This window comes from Larus michahellis, chromosome 11 (genome assembly GCF_964199755.1).
Source record: "Larus michahellis chromosome 11, bLarMic1.1, whole genome shotgun sequence".
NCBI classification, from domain to species: Eukaryota; Metazoa; Chordata; class Aves; order Charadriiformes; family Laridae; genus Larus; species Larus michahellis.
In genome coordinates, this window is record NC_133906.1 from 11,001,216 (window position 1) to 11,023,363 (window position 22,148).

Genomic DNA, 22,148 nt, shown 5'->3' on the forward strand with positions numbered 1-22,148 from the left:
GCAAAGCCCGATCCCCTTGGTTTATGGCTTGGGGTGTTTGTAACCCCCTCGCATTGCTTTTCTGTATGGGGGAGAAACCAGCCGCTCACCCCCAGCTCATGGAGACTCGGAGCGACGGGGTCACCGACGGGGGGGAACGGAGCCGGCCCCGACACCAGCCCGCGGAGGGGACAGGACACGGCCGGTGCATAGCGGTCCTGCCCAGGCTCTGAGCTCAAAAAGCGGCTTTTAAATTATTTTTGAAAGACGTTAAAATAGAAGCATCGTTTGCAGGCGTCAAAACGGGAAATGCTGAAATTACGGGAGGGCAACACAACGCCGGGGCGGGGCGGGGGGAAGCCCAGCAGGGGAAGGCTACCGGAGTGAAGGAGGCGGCAGCGGGCTGCCGGTGAGAGCCCCCGAGGCAGGTGGCTCCGTCGCCGGGGGATGCTGGGGGGCCCGGGCCGCACAAGGAAGGCCAGGGACGCGCATGGTTAAGCCACTCACTTTAATGACAACTGACTGATCTCCATCAGCTTGTACAGCAAAGGGAAACACGTACCAACGGGCGGCGGGGCGAGGGGCGGACAGTGCATTTCAATACTAACTCACGTTTTAGTGCATAACCCTACGGGGACCTGGCAGGTCGGAGTGTCTGTATTCCTCGTCCGGGGTGGGGGGGTCTGTCCTTATCCGTGCGCTGGCGAGAGCCGCTCCCGGCCCGTATCGGGCGCCGGTGGGGCGCAGCCGGTTCCGGCGTTAGCAGCCTCGCAGGGGGAGACCCTGGGGCTGGCGAGATGCTGAACTGGCCGCACAGCGGGGACCGTACGGGAAGTGCAAAAAAATTAAATGTGGATCTCAATAATAATTAGTATAGAGTAAAAATTAAAAAAAAAAAAAAAAACGTTTCAGGGCTAGCTGTTGTTGGGAACAAGTCAAGCAAAATGACCGGCTGCTTTGTAGGAAGGAAGGAGGGGAACTACCGGGGCGAAGACCCCGGTGGAAGGGGGAACGAGAGGGGCGGGCGCACGGGTCGGGGGCTGCGGGCAGCGCCGAGCACCCCCTGCGCGCTGCCCGCACGGCCCGGCCCGGCCCGGCCCGGCGCGCAGGCATCGCACGAAATACTGAAGAATTCCCCGTTGGAAATGGCCGCCACGCTCGTGAACTCCACCGGGATGCTGCCATTGAACCGTCCTCATCCCCCCCGCAGCCTGGAAATGTCCCGAGACCGGCTCGCAGGCGCGGCCGAAGCCCCTCCATTCCCGGCCCCGGGGTCTCGCCGGTGGCCGTGGTCCACGGAGGGGAGCGGGCTGGGTGCGGGGGCGGCTCTACCAGGCTCGGATCCCGTGCAACGTGGAGATCCCCGCGTTCCCCTGCGGGATGGGCGTCTGCACCGAATTCAAGTCCCCTACGCTGAAGTTCATGAAGTTATTACCGGCCGCCGAGGGCTGCATGGTCTGCATGGAGGGGTAGTTGCAGTTGTAGTTGGCGTTGCAGGCAGGGCTGTTGTAATTAGTGTAGGCGGGGTAGGCGTTGTAGCTATAGGGGTTAATGCTGACATTGTACGGTGAACTGTAGGGAGAAGACTCCCCCAGGCAAGGCTTCCCATCGCGCACCAGCACCGGCACCGCTATCCGCCGGGGGGGAGGGATGCCCACCATTTCGAGGGTCTGATCCTGTCTCTGCCTTTTGCATTTATACCTTCGATTCTGGAACCAAATTTTCACCTGGGTGGAGGTGAGCTTTAGGACGTTCGCTAGATGGTCTCTCTCGGGAGCCGAGAGGTATTTCTGTTGCTTGAACCTTCTCTCCAGTTCGTAGACTTGGGCTTGAGAAAAGAGGACGCGAGGTTTCCTCCTTTTCCTCTGTCTGGGGCGCTCGGGATCTTCCAGGTCTCTCTTCTCCTGCTCCAGGCTCTTGTGCAGGGAACACAGTTCTGCAGCAAAATAAATGGGCAAAGGAAAAAGAAGGAAAAAAAGGGGGGGGGGGGGGGAAGCTATGTTCAATAAACTGCGTGCACCGTGAGCGAGCCCCGCGCCCCCGGCTCTTTCCCGACCTCGCTGTGCCTCGGCCCCGCAGGCCGCCGTGGCGACCCGCTCCTGCGGCAGCGGGACCGGCCCTGCCCGCTCTTTAAGTACCTCTTTAGCAATTTTCCGTCGGTCTTTTTTTTTTTTTTTTCCTTGTTTGAAAACAAAGATGCTCTGTGCACTGATTTGAGTCGCGACCGCCTGTGCCACAGCCTGGATTTGTCGCATATAGTCTTTGTACCGAATCCCACTCCGACCTCATGGGTGTAAGCTCCGCCGAGCGAATTAGAAATCAGATTTGTCGCCTAATTTCTGGAGAGGCTCAAGGCCTCACATATCATCCTGCAGCTTTGCCCGTCCCGTCGGGCAGCCGGCGCGGCTGCGGCCCCAGCCCCGCTCGGGGGAGCCGCGGGGGTCTCCCGAGCCGGGCTCGGTGGGATGCTCCCCGCCGTGGGTCTGTCCCCAGCGGGGACATGGGACAGCGGGCCATGGGAGGGGATGAAGATGCTCTTCCTTGCCCCGGGCCCCGAGGCCGGGCCCGCCGCCCCACACCGTCCCCTCTTCCTCCGCCGCCCCGGGGAAGCCCAAGCCGCCCTCGGCCGACCCCCCAGCCCCGGGCTGGGGGTCGCCTTCCCCCGCCCTCCTTTTTTCTCTGCTTCACCGGTGAGCCCCGGGCAGCCCTGCCATTACTCGCTGGCTTTACCTTTCTTGTCTGCCTTGGCGTCCTTGGCCGAGTCCATTTCCACGTAGCTTTTAACGTAGTAGGAGCTGGGGAAGGCGGCAGGGGTTTTGGCCGGGTGGGCCTCGGGCAGCTCCTCCCGCAGGTCGGGCAGGGCCGGGGGCTCGGCGCTGTACGCCTCCTGCTTGAAGGTGGCCAGCATGCAGGAGGGGGAGGACAGCGAGGAGAGCTCCATGGAGGCCAGGCCACTCTGATGCTGTTCCAAGTTCAAAATATCCTTGACCGAGAAGGGTGTCGTTGTCACAGGGCTAGGAAACATTGCGGAGGAGAGCGGGGCAGTGGCCGGAGCCCAGGGTCATGGAAAAGCAGGTGGGGAGCAGCCAACCTGGAGCAGTAGTGGAGCGTGGGCTCACAGAGGGGGCACATAGCATTCCTGCAAGTAGCCTTGACTTGTGCACTGGAGGCAGGTAGGACCAGACCATAAGGGAAAGGAAGGAGGGACTAGGCAGTTTTTGGGTGACTTTAGCTTTCTATTGGCCAACATTGCAGTGATGGTATGAGAGATGCAAAGTTCCATGTCACCTAATATAGTAATACATCTCAAAAACATCCCCACTCATTTAAAGGGGCGGCACTGTATTTATCCAGCTTTTCCCCGCTGAGTTTGTTGATCCATTAAAAAAAAAAATCCAGAATGGCCTAATGTGTACAAAGCCACTATCTGATGCTATCTATCATACAGTCAGATTAAATAAACAGGCCGGGAGGAAACCATCAACCAAATATGTGCTGATTTTTTTTTTTTTTAAGCAAGGGAACGGAGGTTTCATTTTTAGTATTCTGCAATATCCGATCTCGGGAACTAGAAAACAGGAGTTCACTGTTGTGTGAAGCGCACTCAAGGGGAAACCTGCGCTTAAGATTTATTCAGATATTCTGAAGCAGCACAGTGCCTGCAAAATACCGCTGATAGGAGAGAGACCCTAAACAGCCCTTGCCTGGCTTTGGAGGGGGAAATGCCGCTTGGGTTTACCCCCCGCCTATTTGTAAAGCTTTCAAACGAAACAAAAAAATAGCACTGTCCGGAAGAAACGCGGGTTGAAGGCATTGCAAAATATATAGGGGTCCTGGGGTCAAAGCACCCGGCCGCTGGCCTGCGGCTGGGGGCGAGCCCCGGTGCCGGCCGGGTCCCCGCAGCCCGGGCGGGCGCGGGGCTGCCCGCAGGCCCCTGGATTCCCGAGGGGCAGAAGTGGAAGCTCATTAATTTAACGCGCTTGGAGTAATTAAAATAAACTTTAGCGGCAAAGTCTCAGGTTGAGGAGGGGCGTTACGGCGCTTTCTGGCTTCGGGGGCCGAGGGAAAAAAAAAAATAAAAAAATCTCCTCTAGGGACTTATTCGGTGCGGCCCGCCCGGCTCCGGCGGACACGGGGATGGGCTCGTCCCCTCCGAGCCCCGGCGCGGCCGAGGGCGCTGGGAGATAAGGCAGGGTCCGGGGAGCCGAACGGAGAAGCCCTGCGGGGATACGGTGAGTTGGGAGGGTCCCTCGGCCGGGCCCTGCCCGGGGGGTCGTAGGGCGAGTTTTGCAAATCCTTCTCCCGCAGCCGGAGGAAACCCTCCGGAGCCGGTGGAAACGCGGGCACCTGCCCGCAGCTCCTCTGTCCGGGCTGCTCCTCCTGCTGTCCCTCCTCCCGCTCCCCCCCGAGATTTTGTGTCTCGGCACCCTCGGGCTCCCTTCTGGGGAATTGAGTTGAGGATGTTTTTAAGGGCGATGCTGTGACTTTGGTCCCGCTCTCTGGGGCCCGCCGGCCGCTGCGGCAGCAGTAGCCCGGGCGCTCGCAGCCCCTTGCCTTAGCCGTCTGCGGGTGTCCCGGGAGCGGTTTGTCCACGAACCAGATCCGGATCTTGCGATGACAGTCGGAGCGATTAAGTGTGTACGGGGAGGCCTGAAATATTGCTATTTAATGAGGGGAGGGGGGCGGCTAAGCGGCCACCTCGCTTTTCGCGGCTGCGCTTCCTGCGGACTTCCCTGGGGAACAGGACTTTCCTCAGTGGCAGGAGAAGGGGTGAAGTGGACGGGGAAGGTGGAGGCAGCCTCGGCAGCTCGGCTCAGGAGAGAGGCTTACGGCGGGACTTTGACGGGTGTCTGCGGCACCCCTTGCCCTCTGCACCGCCCGGTGGTCTTTCTAACCTCGTTGCCTCCTTTTTATTACAAGCTAATGGAGATAGGTTAGATAAATACTAAAATAAAGAAGTGTTCCCGATTCTCCCTCCAAATACAGACCCGCGGCCGCAGATTCGCCTGTCATGGGGGCACCCACCTCCCTCGGTACGGGAGAAACGGGGTCCAGCGCTCCCTTCCTCCATCCCGGCCCCAGAACGCCCTTCCCAGGTCGCGCCCGGAGCTCGGAAGGCAGTGCCTGCCACGGAGGTCCCCCTCTGCCCGGTGAACCTGGAGGGGAAAGCGGCCCCGACTCGGTGGGGGTCCGATCCCGGAGCGCATCCCCGGCGGGGCGGCCCCGCCGGCGGGCTCTGCGGCCACCGGGAGGAGAGAGCTGCCGGCCGACAAACTGCTGTGAATTGAGGATAGGATTGACGGGCTTCCTCCAGACCCCCTGTCACACGGCGGCTCCCGATCGATGTGGGCCCTGCTGCAGAGGGTGGAAGTGATTAATTGAACGATAAGCCGGAGCTATCATTTGGAATGTCATTAATGCGTCGGGGAGACATTCATTGGAGACAGACAGCGTTATCTCCGCTTTATCTTCAACAATGCATCACTTTTAATACTGCAGTTTAGAAACAAATGGGGGCTTTAGCCTTAGCCCTTCTCTTCGTGTTTATATTTTTGGAAGAATCACAACTAGTGGGAGTCCTGGGCTCGGCCCCCTGATAAATGAACATTAGCACTTTTTAGAACTACTGTATCAACAAAAAGAGCTGCAGGGCCGCAATAATTGGTGAAAAAGCAAACACTCCGCAAAGAGAGGCCAGGTCTGCTCTGTGTCCGGCTGATTGATGAGTAAGTTACTGACATACAGCAGCTCATGGACTTTCCGGGTCGGGGCTCAGCACCCATTTCCCCCCAGTCCCCTTTTTCCCCCCTTTCCCGGTGCTCTCCAGCGGCTCCGACTGCAAATGGCATCTCGGCCGATGGCAGCCTAGCAGAGGGGACAAAGGCGACCGGTTCACCCAGCTCCGGACCCCACTTGCAGCCCTTCGGCGCCGCGGCTCGGTCGCCGTCCTGCTCAGCCCGGGGTGAGCTGCCGGTCCGCCCCGGCTGAGCCCCCGGGGCAGGGGTGGAGGGGAGGCGTCACCCGCACCCCGAGCTCTCCCGCACCGCTTTTGCCTTCTGTGGGGTCGCTTTTGATTGCAGCCCAGCGGGTGCGAAATTAGAATCGCGTTTAAATAACACGCAAAAATGAGTAAAGGGAGACAGGACCCCGGAGGAGCGCCCTGAAACACCTTCTCCATCCCACCCATCCAAATCGGGACCCAGGCCCCGTTGGGTGTACGTGGGGGAGATGGGGCGAGCAAAGCCTCTGCCGTTTTCCTGGCTGCGAGGGGAAAGCGGGGGGTGCCCTGCTCTCTTCCGCGGTTTGCAGGTTGTTCTCGCTGGCCCCTCGGGACTGAGCCTGTCCTCCACGGTTATAAAAGCCCCTCGCAGGCGCGGGTTGTCTTCTTCACCCGCTTGTTGCTTCTCTCCGGGATTGCTAAATGCGATTCGTTTAAAAGCAAAAACTTTTCTTGCTGAAAACAAACAAACAAAAAAAAACCCCAAGCCCGCAATTAGCTCCGGAGAGCACATCCTCTCTCCCCCCGAGCTTTCGACACCTCGGACTGTTTAGAGAGAGAGAGATGGGGCCTTTTAAAAAAGTTTTCCTCTTAATCCCAGTCGGTTAAAATGTCCAGGGCCCCCTCCCGCTCTAATTCCCGGCTATCTCCCGAGGACTCTGTTTATACCTCACCAGTAAACGCCGGGGTTTGAAACCTTGTCACTAATTGAGTGCTAACACTTCAGGTGCTGTAGATTTGTTAAGAGCCAGTAGTCCAGAAATAGCCTATTAGGGTTTCCTTGCGAGAACTTGTGCCAATCTCCCGGTTCCCATCGTGGGCGGCGGGAGCCGCTGGGTCCTCGGGATCTCTGCGGGTCCCCGAGGGCTCCCCAAGGTCTTTTGGGCAGTTACTTCTTTCAAACGATTGGAAAAGAGATATTACAAAACGGCGAAGCGGCGAGCCCGGGTTGAATAAATGCTTCCGGCGTGATAGCTGGTCTGCTCTGCGTGTCCGCCGTGGCGGGGTCCCACCGGGGTCTCGAGGGGGGCTGCGGGGGGGCCGCACTGCCCGGCTGCAGGAAGGGTTTGCTTTCACCCCTCTGGATTTCTGCAGAGGAAAACGTCCTTGGAGCTGTCCAGACTCTCCGCTCTGCTCCACCTAAAAACCTTCTTTTCTTGCTACCTTTTTTTTGTTGTTGGGGTTTTTTTGTTTTGTTTTGGGGTTTTTTTTGTCCGTCCGTCCGTCCCCCCGCTTTTTTCCTCCTCTTCCCTCCCCCCGCCTTTATTTTTTCCGCTTTAGAGCTCTAATGAAGCACGCCTTTCCCGGCCGCCCCGCTCTGCTCCCGGCGCCGGGGCCGCTGGCGGGGAGAGCAGCCCCTCTCCGCGGCCCTGGCCTCCCCATCCTTGGGCATTGCGCAAGAAAAAGATAATTTTGACCTCGACGTGAAGGGGCCTGTGGCGAGGGACCTCCCCTCTGCCCGGTGCTCGGGACTGCTGCTGCGGGAGCCGGGGGCGGGGGGCTCCTCCGGGACAGCCCCGCTATCCGTCGGCGGGGCAGGTGCAAGGCGGCTCCGCTACCATCCCCGCTGCCGCTGCTCGGCCTCCGGGGCCCCTGCCCGCCGCTGCCGCATCCCAACCCATCCCTGCCGGGCACTTAGGAGAGCATCGGGCCCTTTCCATCCGTGCAAACTGGACGGAGAGCGCTGATGCAGCCGGGCGGGCTGATGCCAGGGCACAGCACGCAAATGCAGCGTCCAGAAAGCACCCAAGTGTCTTCCCTTTATTTCAGGACAATTTATACAAACCCCGTAATAAAACTGTGCCGGGTCGTTTCGGTTTTGCGTCCCCCCCTGCCTCCGCTTTTCAGGCAGGGCCCGGGAGGCGCGCACGGGGAATGGCTCGGTCGCCGCTTTCTGCCTCCGTCGGTGACACGGGCGGGGTGGCCTGGTCAGGGGGGGTTTGGATAGCAAATGCCACCGTGGATTTTCCCCTCCTGGCCTGGGCTCTGTGCCTGGAATCTGACAATTAAGATGCCTCTTGCACCTCGGGTACTGGAGGTGGGTTTCTCCCCCCGCGGCTGAAGCGGGAGCTGGGAGCCGGTCAGATAGATCAAAAGCTTTACTTTTACCCTGCCTATAACTTTTTTCTGCCTGTATCTGTGCTGGGTTCGCTGGTGAAAAGAGCGCGATCTGGGATTTCGTCGTCCTTCCCAGTGCCCCTCTCCCAGCACCCGGGCGTTACTGCAGCCGTCGCGTTATTAATGCTGGCTGCGGGACCCGCCGTTTTACTAAGCTCGAGTAAAAGCTTTGTAACGCGTCCCGTTAATTACAGAAGCGCTTGTTCGTTACGTTTCCAAGAGGAACTCACGCAGGGCAGAAGCAATACGGTTATTTTAGGGACGGGAAAATTAAACAACCGAAGAGACTTTCACGTTTAGCAAATGCTACAACGGTTTGACACACGCGTCCAGTAGCCAGGACGCACCGGTGTCTAGTGGTGGTCAAGAAAAGTGTTTTAAAAACGAAATACCTTCCAGGCACTATGAGGCGTGGGCTGTTTCGGAGGACAAAGCTCGAAATGCGGCGGGGCTGCCCTGTCCTCTCCCTCGGAGCTTTGTCCCGATCTACACCCCCGGGCAAAAAGCTTCCCAGCGGCTCCAGTGGGAATGGGAGCAGCGCTTGGCTGGGAAGCCTGAAACCGCCGCAAGGATTTCAGGGTGTTTGCAGCTTGTCTGTCCGCACGAGGTTTTCCAGAGGAGATAAAGGTCTGACTTCTCGGATACTTCCTGCTGGCCGTGCAAATCCGATCCGTCTTGCGATGTCACCATGCGCGCTTTGCGCTCCCCGGGAGCCCGGGGGGGCCGCGCCGGGGCAGGGCCGGGGCAGCGGGGCCCTGTCCGACACCACCCCCCCCCCGCCCTGCTCCTCCAGGATCCGGGTCTGCCCTTGGCCGCGTAGCCCGGAGAGGGAGAGCCGTATTTAACATGAGACGGTGTTTGGGCTTTATTTGTCTAAAAGTGATTTCCCGCCCGCCCTCCGCCGGAGATGAGGGACCGGCGGCGTTCCCAGCCACCGCCCTGCCCGGAGGTGCCCGCTCTCAGCCTCGCCGGGGGGTTGTGGGTTCCCCCCGGGGCTCTCTGCAGCGGGATCCAGCCCGGAGCCTGCAGGAGACCCCCTTCCCGAAGGGATCAGCTCCGCCGAGACGGGCGGGAGGATGAACCCGGGCGAGTAGAGTTACAGAGTCCTGATGCTCCGGCGTCTCCCGGCGATGTCCCCTCTGCTCCGGCGAGGGCCCAGCCTGTGACCCACAACCGGAGAGGCATGAAATCGGCTGCCCAAAGGGCAAGCCCCGGGAGGAGGGGTTGTGTATGTGTCCCTGTCCCCGCCGAGCTGCCCCCGCGGGCCCTTTGAGGGGTGGGTGGCTCTGCCTTTCCTCTTTGTCCCCCTGCATTGGGATGGCGGCTTCCCGAGACGGCCCCGTTTCTTTTTCCGCACTTGCCGCCGTGCAGCTGGGCTGCCCCGGGGGAGGCACGGGACGGGTCTCACTCCTCTCCTGCAAAATCCCCCCCTCACGCCCCCGGGGGGGCTGCCACTCCTGGCGGGAGTGCTTCCAGGTAATATTAAATAAATAAATAAAAAAATACACCACCACCACCCCAAAAGAAACCCCAAAAGAAACCCCAAAACAAATAAACAACAACAAAAAACAACCTAAACGAACAAAAAAACCCCTAAACTCAACAAAAAAGCAATCAAACAAACAAAAAGAAGGGAAATAACCCCTCTACCCTTCGACCCGTTTTCATTTTTGCCCCGAGACGCGCGGGTTTGGCGCAGACGGTTCCTCCTTTTCCACCCCGCAATTCTGCAAACGGAGGCGCCGGGAAAACGGGCTCCGCACAGCCCGGAGCCGGGGGGCGGCCGGGGCGCTGCAGCCCCCCGGGGCTCCCGGGAGGTTCATCCCCGGGAGCAGGATCAGGCCTTTGAGCCGTTGTTTCTTCCGAAGGGGGGAAATTGTCCGTTCGGTTTTGTGGCGGTCTGGCGGGGAGTGGGTTTGTTTCTCCGAAGGGTCCCGTTTTTGCATCTTATTCGTGAAACTAAAGCTCCGAGCGCTCCCGCGGTTTGTATCGCAGAGAGAAAAACGGTTGGGAAGAAAGCCGTGCAAAAATAAAATATATGATAGCGAAAAACCGGCAAATATATGCGCGGGAAAGTGTTTTCGTCAGCCTGATGAATATACAATTTACCGAACATAAAATGCGATATATTTCAAGTGTGTGTCAAGAAGAAAAGGATGGAAAGAAACGAAAATCTTGTAAAGGTTCTAGTTTTTTATTCTTTTTTTTTTGTTCTCTTTTTTCCTGGGTAAAATTTTCAAGTTTCGGATACCTTCACAAGTATCTTTTTAAATTTCAAAGGAATAAAACGAGGTCTGCATTTTTTCCCCAATTCCTGCATTCATTATCATCCTGTTTTTCAGCGGTAGAAGTAAAAAGCAACATTTAAATGGTAGCTTTTTTTTTTTTTCATTTTTTTTCTTTTCTTGGAGCCCCAGCAATACTGTAAAAAGAAGAAAGGGAGGAAAGGAGCGAGCGTTCCGCGCGGTGCCTCGGTGCCTGCCTTCCTCCCTGCCGGGTCTGCGCGATTTCCCGGCCGTTCCCAAGCCCAGACGCCGCCCGCCTTTTCTACTTGCCAATTAAACAACAAAAAATGCCGAGTGAAATGCATGAAACGTTAAACGCCCTTTTATTTCACGGGTAGGGTTGATTTCGTACAGAAATTGGCGGGGTTTGGGTTCGGCTGTTGGCGTTTTTTTTACCGCTTTCCACGCCTTTCTCCCCGTCAGTCCTCAGGGTTTACTTTTGGTTTTTAATTGCACTGTATCTTTCGTGCCTGAAAGCTAAAATTAGTGAGAGGAGCCGGCGGGGGACGGGGCCGCGCTGCTTTTGGGAAGGGGAGATCCGTGGGGAGGGATGAATCCCGAGGAGCTGCCCGGGGGAAGCTCCGGGGGGGCCCAAGGGACGGGGCTGGCCGGATCCTGGCGTCCTGCAGCCTGTCGGTATGTTCCAACTGAGAGGAGTACCGGAGCCTGCAGGGAATACGGGGAGAGGAAGGAAAACCTGGAACCTGTTACCCCGTGTGGCTGGAAAACCCGGCCCTGGGTCTCGCCCTAAGGTGTCTCCTGGTCTTGGTTATACCTCTGAGCCCAGGGCCTGGGGGGGGCAGGGTTGTCTGGGGCCAGAAGGGACCCGGCTTCCTTCAATGCTGGTTTTGTGAGCCGGGACCGGGGTCCCCAGCCCCTGGTTGCATTACTGCTGTGCGCAGTCTCCTTGCAACCCCAGGGCTGTGTGCCTCAGAGCCATGCAGCTCCAGGCTGATGTGTCCCCAGGGCAGCACCTGCTGCAGCTGGAGGGACAAGGGAGCACTGGGGTGGGTGGGTGTGTGTCTGCTGGAGAAACATCACTTGGGCCCGTCTTTCAGGCCCTGTCTTTCTAGCTCTCTGAGGCAGTGATTTGGGAAGAGATCCCTAGGGAGGTAGTGCATCCTTTTGGGGCACCTTTGCATTGAATGTTAGAGCCGGAGTCAGAAAAGGTCCCTTCCTGCCATTTCTGTTGTTTTTTGACCCTGGCCTGTGGCAGTTTTAATATGCAGCCCTGGTCAGAGCTCAAGAGGATATTTCCTCCTCCAGTGTTTCTCTGGGCAAAGAGGCACCAACAGATTTTTTCCATAATGATGAAAACATCTGGCTGTCTCCAAGCTGTCAGGCTCTGCATTGCTTCTTCCCAAATGCCTTCTCTGCTCCAACCCTCCAGCTGCCCCAGCGCAGCCCCTCTGTGCCCGGGGCACTCGCTTGGGCGATGCACTCCCGACCTCCAGCTCCAGCTGAGAGATACTCGACACTGTGTCTGCACAAGGGGGACTGAAACCTCCAGGATCCTCACTGCGGCTCCTCAGGTTTGGAAACACGTTTTAGGCACAGCCAGGCTGGGGAGCTGGAAATCTCTATCTCGAAGTATTTTCTGAGGCTTTTTCCCTTCACTGTGTCCAGCAGAAGTTGTTTCCTCCACTACCCCCATAAGTGTAGTTCAGGATTAGCTGCCCTACAGCTTCTAACCCTCCTGTTTGGCAGAGTGCATCCCGGAGAGGAGGGGTACATCTGTGCTTTCAGCCAGGGCCCTGATCTTCACAGCTCGTGCTGTCAAAACACGCTTTGGTAAAAATGTGCCCTTGATTTTGAGTGTATCGGCGCTGGATTATGCATCCATTTTTAAGAAAAGTAAAAAGACAGTAAACTCCCAAAAGAGAAATAAGGAAATACATAAGCAATGATTCAGTAAGATCCTAAAGTGCTGGTCAAATTTTAAATATCTGAATTACAAGGATCACTCATGTGCTTGAAGTATCATAACAGAACTGAGGCCCAAAACAGGAACTCTGTTACATATTGTGATTTAAAAGAAAAAAGTCATGAAACTGAACCCCTCCTGGAAAGTGAATAAAGGTACATCCAAGTGGAATGACTTGAAAAAATAAATACTTTCTTAGGCCACAAGAAAACACTCTGAAAGACGCATTTGGCTTCAGGCAGTCAGAGCAGCATGAGCCCTGTCTAGGGTGACTCTTAGAATTTCAGTATTTAAAAAGGAAAAGGGGGATGTCCTATGTTTAAAAATATGACTTTACTTAGTCCCAAAGAAGAATAAACAAAGCAAAGGCAAAAACCTAAATGCCTCTAGAGAAAAAATGTGTTTAACCACAATTCTAAACTATCCTTTTCCTTCTCCCTCCCTACTTTTTAAAAAATGGACAAATAACAGCCAAGCTCAAAACCATTCTGTCATATTCCAGCCTCTCTAGCTTTGCTCTCATCGATGCTAAAGTTCATAAAATAACAATAATATTTACAAAATATGAATCTGATCCAGTAGTTCACATTCAGGCAGCGCTCTGCACTTAAAGGTGATGGAAGTTGTGGCAAAACAGAGCGGAAAATGACCGTTTATCTCCTGTCTTGGGAACTTAGATTTCATCAGGGATGTGAAACCTTTGCTAGACTGATCCTTGACTGTGTTAGTGCTGAGACGTTAGGTGTCATGCAGGGGGAGGTGATGGACTCGTCACTGCTGGTGTGACTCCGTGGTGGAGATCTAACGGAAACAGAGTAGATCCATTTGCTTGGTTGACTCTCTCCTGTTCTCATTCCCACCACATTTATTCGAGTGACTTGTTAGCATTAGATGGATTAAAGTTCCAGAAGGATAAAATGTCCTGCAATACTGATTTCTACTCTACATTTTGATGTGAGTAAATGGCGTTGGCGCTGTGTACTTTTTCATGATAAGCTCCACCAGCCTTGGAGTAAATCTGCATTTTGAAAAAGCTTGTTGTACGACTGGAGTCACTCCCAACTACTTTTTATATTCAAAACACATGAGCAAAAATGAGGTGAAAGGGACAGCGTGCGAGCTGCAAAGTCAGGCACTCGGGACTCAGGATGTGACTCTCCGTTGTGTACATTCCCCATTGGGCTTTTGGTTTTAATTCAGCTTTGCTTTTTTCCTAGAGCCTCTGTCTCACGAAGCGCACAGGATGCAGAGTGCTTGTGCAACAAGCAGCCATTCAATATTTAGTTTTCTCCCTCCTATTGAGCTCCAGGCCTTGTTCCACAGCAAGCTGCTAAACTACAGACACGGAACTTTTCAGCTCCTCTTTCGTGTCCCGGTGCTTTGAAGGTGCGAGTGGTTCCACCTTTGCCTATCCCATATGTTGGGAGGAAATAATCCACGAGCTTTACCCCTACTGCCTAAAGAATTTAAGGTGCAGAGTTTGAGGTTAAAAGCATTAATTGATTTGGGGTATCCTATGTGAGATAGCTACAGTGTGAGTTTACAGTATTTTTGAAGTTAAAAGGTGCTACAATCTTCCAAGTATGTGGAAAGCACAGAGAAACTGCTGTTTAGCAGGGTGTATAACTTGGCTACGTTTAGGGCAATTCTCATGTAGATGACAAAAATGACTGTTCCCGGTAGAAAGGCACAAAGTCCAATCTTCTCCTAAATGCAGAGGTGTGCTACAGTTTCTCAAAGCAAAGATCCCCAGGATTTTTGCGATGCGTCATTTTCCAGCTTTGCTCTCCCCTGAGGTTTTCTGAAAAGTGGGTGGGTACCGGTTTGGCTCAACTGCTAAAAAGTGCTCAGCAGGTGAAAATTATGGAAATGTGGGGCAAATCCGCATTAGGTGGGAGAGCCTGCTCTGTCCAGAAGTGGGCACTGGGTTGTTGGGCTGCTGTCCCTCACTCTGTGGCCGAGTGCCATCTTGTGGGACCTGTAGCCCTGCCTGGGAGCCCCCAGGGCTTGCAGGGTTTTGGGGAAGGGGAGTGCCCAGGCTATGGGTGCAGATGGTGAGCAGAAGGCTCCTGCTGCTGCCAGAGAGGCTGGGTGTCCTCAGCAGCGCTGAAGAGCACCACTAGAGAATAACCTGGGGCATGAAATCAGAAAAAGCCCAAAGCGGAGCAAAATGTCATGCAGCCCCCAACAGCCATGTAACTCCCGTGTCTTTGTCTGACTGAGGGCAGATTTTATCTGTGGCCATCCAGCAAAAGGGATGAGATGCTGTCTCCAGCTGATGAGCTTGGAAAGCTTTTGTGCATGAACAAGCAACGGGCAAAAAAATGGGCTTACTTTAGGTAAGTGCCCTGAACTGATCATTTACAAACTGTCCTCCTGCGCAGGCAGATCCCTTTTTTTTTGTGTGAGGAAATCTACTGCAGACAGGTGCCGCTGGCGTGAGCATCTGCCCAACTTGCAGACACTAGGACTGTTCTAAAGCTAGAAAAAAGCTTGCTTTCTTTTTGTTTACCATTCTGTAAAAGTTAAATCTGTCTAATTACATTTCTTCAAGTGAATAATCCCTTTGTACAAACTTTTAGCATCCTGCCTACTGCTTTTCGCAGGGAACACTGTCTCGGTCTGCTTTGTATCAGCTCTGTCTGGTTTTGGACACCCCATCCTTGGAGTTGTGTTTACTTCTATCAGTCATCGTGGTACATTTTTCTGATGGGAAGGGCTATCATTAGGAACAGAAGCTGTTACCTCATCAGAAAGGTGTTAGGTGGGCCTAGCTTTTGATCACTTTTACAACTTGATGGGACTGCTATGGCGATTGCATGACCAATACACAAACGCATCCTGTCAAACCCATCCCTCTCTCCTTTCTGCCATCGAAGTCTTGAGATAAGCGATAGTGAGATGTCTGTCTGGTTGATGGAACTAGCAGTTTCTGGTCCAATCCATGTTGGGCTACAGCACAAGTGTCTACCAAGGATCACAGAGTAGTGTGTTTTATACAATATGTGCTGGTGGGTAAATTTAGAGTTGACAACTCCCTTCCACAATTGGAGGACTCAAGGACAGCCCTATCAGGTGGCAACTGGCTGGAGGAGTATTTATAATCCATTTGCTGACTGGAATTAATATGAATCTGTCATCCCTTGTGCCACTTGGGAAACCACGTAACCGAGGACTGATGATGCCAATAGCTGTTGGTGATCTTTTCTGGCAATAGCTGAACATGTTGTTCCCAACTGATTTCAGAAAAGAAAGTTGTCACCAAGATAAAGCACTGTCTGGATCCTCTTTTCTCTGAGCTCTGCAGACTTGGGGAAATGGGACATTTGACACGGCCGGTAGATTGTAGTCTGGCTGTGGTCAAAGCACAGCTGGCAGGTCCAAGGAGCTGACAGCTGTCTACGAAGCAAACTCCAAGCTTCTCTCCTCTTTTAATGCAGAGCAGCATCTTGTGCTCCTGCCTGATTTCAGCAGGTAATGCGCTCTGTGTCTATGTACGTGGGAGAGGGACTTACACTGTTTTAATCAGGTGAAATGCAGCCTGGGCAGGTTCTCCAAGGAAGGGAGGTCCATTAGTTTCCCTTATTTGTCTTCTCCACCACACTGCTTTGGATTTAGTGGATCAAAAAGGTTAACAGTGATGCCAGAACAAAACTAATTAGAGAGGTGGTCTGAGCAGAAGGGCAAAATGTTAGTGCTGGGTAAGATCCACAGTGAGACGAGGGATGTCAGAGGAAGGGTTGGTTAACTGGTTTCTATGGAGGGCACCAACGCTTGGAGCGTATTCCCTGCAGGGTGGTTTAGGGGGAGTTAGGGTACAGGTACTGCTTTTTGTTTTCTTTTTGAGCATGTATACAACAATCTAGGAAATTATAGGACTGTGAAGGTCCTGAGGGGAATCACCTCTATCATTGCCTGCCCCGCTCCTCTGTCAAAGCACTTTGAGGAACTGACCTTGGCACTGGTTAGCCCTTCATGCTCATGTGCCCGTATGTCCAAGTCTAGGATGCATCTAGATATGAGTGTGCCTGCTCATCTGAGAGCAAAGCCTGCAGTAGATCTTGCTCTGGATACTGACTGCTTGCCATCGGACTTGGCTGCTTCTACATCTCCTGGAGAAGTGGTGCAGTTCATGTGACATCAGGGACACCCACAAACAAGCACTGGCCGACACCTCCTGGATGTTCATCCAGGACTTCCTTCCAGCTTGTTGGCTGGATAAGCTAATTTTATTACTTGTCTTCTCCCAAATAAATTGAACCAAAATAGCACAGCTAGCTAACCTTTCCACAAGCTCCAGGTCCATCCCTTCTCTTCTGCTCTCCCCAGTCTTCTTTATTTCCTTTCTTTTCAGCTTGAAACATCGTATTCAGTCAGTCTTTCCCTATCTGTTTGATATGAATGCCTTGCTGTAGTTCCTTACCTCTACCATTTGGCTTTTGTATATGCTAAAAATAGCTGTGAGTTTTATTAGCAGGAGTCCCCTGTAAGCAGCGTGCACCCACAGTGGAGAGGTCTGCGTGCTGTGAACAGTCAAACACCACGTGTTCCTGTTCAACAGCCACTGCTGGGCTAGAGCTATTGCTCGCTTGGGAGAAACGAAAACTGTGTATCAGGGTTCCCTGACAAAAAACATTCCTTGGCTTTGCTGTTGGGTAACCCTGTGTTAACACGTGTGATCCAGCACCCCCAGCACACATCCTCCTCTTATTTTGGCCTCTGTAGATTTGCACAAGGAAGGCTGCCTCAGGATGTGCTGCAGAGAAGCACATCCATCCCAATGCACCTACGGTGGGTGCCGAGGAATCCCTGATGCGATGCGATGTGACAGTAGAAGGGAAAGAGCAATTGCTGGGTAAAGCCACAGGGTGTGTGATTAGATTACAGCCTGTCTGGCAGGGAGGTAAAACAAGCTGCTATTAATTTCAGAGTGGGGAGTAGCCTTTATTTACTATTTGGCAGGAGGCAGTCATGTCTGCAACCATAGGCAGCAGCAAGGATTTGAGAAGAGGTCGAAAAGCCAACTCAGCGCCTTATTTCCTCCATGGCTGGGTCTAGGAGCCAGGCACATATACATATGCAGGAATATAGGTGCACAGGAATTTAGGTGGGTCTTGTGTGAATGGAGATATTTAAAACTTTAATGACTTTTCCAGAAGGCAAAATAGAAATCAGGGAGAAAGATTGACCATGAAAATATACAACCCTTCGAAGGTGAGTCGATCAGGAGACTGTTTACTTGTTCCACTTCACCAGTGACATTAGCTGGTTAGAGTAGATTGAGTGGCTGTCCCGTATTTGAGAGCCATGTGCTTTCGATGCTGTTGTTATCTCAATAGAGCTACTATATTCTCACAGCATAATGCCCCTACGCTGAGAAACACACCTATCTGCTGGATGCAGCTTGCTCAGTTGGCTGCTAGCAAATACAAAGCCCTGACAGACCTACCACAAACAGGAGGATATGGAAGGTGGAGGTGTCACCTCACCACGTAGCAAAAGCCATTCAAATCCTCCAGGGTTACTAAAAATGACATGAAATTTTCCTCTCTCTCATCACAAGGAAAGCTCAGCTTATATTTTAAACCCTGGAATGGCTCTCAGGATATCTAGTTCTGCTCCTCGGTCTTCTGCAGGCTTGGCCTAGGCCAAAATCAGCTGATGGAGGGGTCTGATTTAGGCAATAGGACTGGTTTTCCATGGCACAGCTCCGACAGCTCCGCGGTGCTGCTCCCAGCGCCTCTCCTGAACTTAGAGCCTTCCTAATTGTACCAGTTAAGTGGGCACTTCGCTGGGGGGATCCAAATCAGACACTGCTTCACCTGCAAAACGGTGATAAGACCCTGTCCATCTCCTTGCTGTTGGTGGGAAGGTCTTTGGAGCACGATCTGTCTTTTCGTGTATGTTTGTGCAGCACTTGCACAACCAGCACGGTCCTGACTGGGCTGTAACCTGTTGTAACAGCTTTTACTAAAAAAAACCCAAACCCACAAAATACCAATGCAAATACTTTGCAATATTATTTTCAGGTTTATTGGCAGACATATATTTTTTATTTTAGGCTGGCTTCTAAAGTGGTCATTTCCTAACAGGAAAGATGAAGCATAGGTAAAAACTTCAGTGAAAATTGTGGGCTGCTTTCTGGGCTGTTGGAAAAGAAGGACCATGATTTGATGATTTTAGAATTTTTCCTCGGGCGTCCTACTTTAGTAGTTCTAATAAATGGAAATAAAAGCTGGGACTGTTATAGCTGAAAGGAATTTTAAAAAGTAATGAATTTCTCCTGGGTTTTGATGTTTATTTTTGCATTTAATTCTGTTTGCAAAGGTGAACTGCCTCCGTCTTTTCCGCTACTTAGACACTAATCTCTTTCCTTGGAAATACTGTTTAACCACATTTTATCTCCAAACAATAAAAGTCAAGATATTTTTAATCCATTTATAACATACTCTAAGACTGTCCTCCCAAATTTAGACCCAGAACGATGAGACCTTTAACAAAAAAGTGATAGTGATAGTTTCCTGGAGACTTTCCTGAGAAATAACGGGAGGCTGGTGGCATTCCCCGGGGAGCCACATGCCGTGTCCTCTGCTTAATCCTCCGATGACCCTCGTCCTGGAGAGCCCGGCTCCCCGCTGGTGCCCTCTCCCAGCCTGGGCTGTGCAGCTCCTTGCCTGTTCCTGTGTCCCCTCAGATGGACATGGCCAGGTTTCAAAGCTCTGTCACCAGTGCGCTGGGACATTTGGAAAAAAGATCAGAAACCTGGCCTGCGAGTTTCCAAGCAGGGTCTTAGATTTCATTTCCTACTATTTTCTATTTTCTGCCCATAGACCAGGCGGAATTGGGACCAGAGAGTTACAGAGGCAGTGCAGGTCATTAGACGAGACCTTTTTTTGTCTGTCTGTATCTCCAAGGCCCTGTGTATGCAGTGACGGCTGAGCATATGCACTGCACTGTAGTTCTTAAAAGTTTCAGATGCTGCTTCTAAAACCAACACAGGCTGATGCACAGGGAGAATTGTTCTTCCTTTAGGGACAGTCTACGCTGTCTTCCCAGACTCCCACGTCCTCCTGAAATGGGAGGTTTTGCCCCTGAGACCTCGTAGCTTCTTGCAGTTTGAATTTGTTTTGGTTTTTCTTTTAAAGAAAAGTTAAATGAGCATAATTGTTCCCACTATATCTGAGAAGGATCTTGTATCCTACAGTTTCAAATGAAAGTTCCTAGAAGTTTTAAATGAAACTTCAGACAGGTTTGATGGGGTTAGTTTAGGGCAAGTAAAGTAACTGTCGATAATATACAGAATTTACCACTTAGACTGAGACTGCGTGGAAACGGATGCAAATCTTTTTAGTTTGACATATTGCCTGCACATAGAGAAAGCTGTATTGTAACCCACAGCTTGCTTCACACCAGATCTTTTCAGTATCTGAATTTGACTTCAAGCCCACGTATGTTTCAGAAGAGAACTATATTCTGCATCCCTAAAGCACATGAACTGCTGGAAGTTGGCACAGATTGTCCCCAAACAGAAACCAGAGAAAAGGCTCCATTCCAAAAAGTCTGTTGCCAGATGGTCATTTTGAGCAGAAGGAACAGAAGAAAATGTTAAATACTGCTCTGCTTTGAAGAGTGGTTTCATAAATGCAGCTTAATGCACAGTAATGTTATCGGTTGTTCTTTCCAAAGTAGTGTCAAGAGGTGGATGTATATAATTTATCACTGTGTCTGTTCCATGAAATGAATGGAAAATACATGTTTAAAACCCTGGACTCTTCTTTTTTTCTATCTTGCGTCTCTTTGTATTCTTCTTTGCATAAAACACATTACCATGTTGTACCACTCGCTATTGACCAGTCCATGGGTCCTGCTATTTGTCTTGGGTTTTTTCAGGTGCTTATTTCTCCCAGTATTTTTGCTGGCATCGCAGTTAAGCAGATAGGTCTATTATTGTCTGGTTCCTCCCATCCCCTGCTTTTGAAGACAGACGCTACCTTTGCCCTTTGCCCGTCTGCTGGTATCTCACCTGTCCCTCACAAGTTCACTAATGGCTGAGATAACTGTTTTCCTGCGTATCCAAGGATAAAACTCCCTGGGGGCAGCTGATTAGGAAATATCACTCTTATCTACACACTTTCCAGCTTGTTCTGTCCCCACTCAAAATTGAGCTCCCGCTCTGTCCGTGCTATTAATTGTGGTCACTGTTGGTGCTTTTGCTGAAGAGAACAGCCAAAATAGGTGGTGAGCACCAAGGCATCACCCAGAACACGTGTGCTCCCCATGCAGCTGCAGATCGTCTCTTCCCTGCACTTTACGAGACTGTGATCGGAGAGAGGTGAAATCACATTTAGAAGAGCTAAATGAAAAGTCAGCAGAGTGCAAGTGTTGATGAATCAAACCTTATAAGAACAACTGAGCTATTTCTCCTCTGCGCCTGGAGCTCAGCCTCTTCCCACCTGCAAGGTGGGGTATCTGTTGGGTGAAGCAGCTGCGGTGCTTTCCCAGCCCGGTTCTTTTTATAGACAAGTGTGGCGCAAGGTTGCCTTCAAGTGAAAACAGAAAGGTACTGCAGGGAGGGGAGGATGAGGATTATGGATACCGGGAAAGACTGAAGCAGATTTGGGAGCTGCGCTCCCAGCTACAGCCAGGACAGGCAGAGTTCGGAGCGCAAGAGAGTCTGTGAATAAGAAAGACACAGGAACAACAAAAAATACCCCAGTAATTTGAGAAAATGTTCATAAATTTGGTAATCCCGACCGTAATCTGTGGGCTGTACAACCCACTGAGTTTAGAAACAGTTTATGCTCCTTTCCCACTGCTGTGTACAAATAAATCCAAGCCATGGCTTTGTGGGAAAAGTTGGTGTTGCCAAAAGGAGGCAAAGCTTTGCCTTCGAGAGTCGACACACAATGTGGTGGCTGTTCTCAGCCCTCCTCTGGTTAAGATCTCGGGGTTTTTCTTTAATGGAAATAAGTTTTTATGTGCATTCACACTGACTGGCACAAAGGGGAAAATGCACCCTGCGGTGTGCAGGAGGATGAGCTTTGCCCCGTTTCCCAGCTGCACGCCGCTCTGCTTTTCTTTTACTGGAGAATAAAAAAAATCTGATGTCTTGGTGATAGGTAATTTTGGTCCATTAAAAAATGCAACTAGCTTCAGAATTAATGACACAAATGGTCTGAGTGTAACTTTACTGAAAATATCCTTCTTAAATTTGAATTTCTTTTACTAAAATGGCTCTTGAAAGAATAACTTAAATCTTACTTAAAGCTAATACCAAGTTTCCACTGTTTCAGAGCCCATTGGCCGTTTTTGGTGGTTCTAAATTAATATTCTTCCTATTTTAAGTACTTGCACCTCCTCTGCTCTTATTCTCAGAGTTCTCTGAGAAATCTAGATCCTGATAGGAGAAAGATGAGTTCCTCTCCAGAACCGAGGAGACCTAACTAAGAGTGTCATCAAACAAATTGAAAACCTGAAGCAAACACCTCCACGAGCTCTGTGTCCTCGCCCGTTCTCATCATGTCTGATGTTACCTAAGCAGCGGGAGGCCAAAGGATGTAAAGGGTCATTTTGCTGTTGCTGCTCTGGTTTCAGTCACGTACTTTGCTCTCCCTGATGCTCTAAAACTGTGTGGGAGAGGGTGTGGGACCAGGGAACAACATTTTAGAGGTTGTGGGGGCATATTAGACTTTTTAGACTCCTGCTGCTGCCTTTGTGCAGATAAGTCACGCTTGTTTCCTTCCCATCATGGATATGGCTGTGCCGGTACGGGGCAGGTCGGTGGCTGCCGGAGGGCTGTGCAATGGGAGCAATGGTCCCTGGGACGTTCAAGCAGAGAATTTAG

The 22,148-nt window shown here is 52.1% G+C and overlaps 1 protein-coding gene and 1 long non-coding RNA gene across 2 annotated transcripts in view; one reads left to right on the forward strand and one right to left on the reverse strand.

Annotated features, from left to right (window-relative positions):
• Nucleotides 1-469: 469 nt before the first annotated feature.
• NKX2-5 (NK2 homeobox 5) lies at nucleotides 470-3,141 on the reverse strand. The gene is made up of 2 exons (XM_074603839.1): nucleotides 2,710-3,141; nucleotides 470-1,915 (listed from the first exon to the last, which is right to left on the reverse strand). Exons 1-2 carry the CDS (start codon nucleotides 3,002-3,004, stop codon nucleotides 1,308-1,310), a joined length of 903 nt encoding a protein of 300 aa, XP_074459940.1. The 5' UTR covers nucleotides 3,005-3,141; the 3' UTR covers nucleotides 470-1,307.
• A 965-nt stretch (nucleotides 3,142-4,106) lies between these two features.
• The window catches only part of LOC141749664 (uncharacterized), a 141,530-nt gene continuing 123,488 nt past the window's right edge, over nucleotides 4,107-22,148 (forward strand). The window contains exon 1 of the long non-coding RNA XR_012589444.1: nucleotides 4,107-4,211. This is a non-coding gene — a long non-coding RNA (uncharacterized LOC141749664). The remainder of the gene's footprint in view (nucleotides 4,212-22,148) is intronic.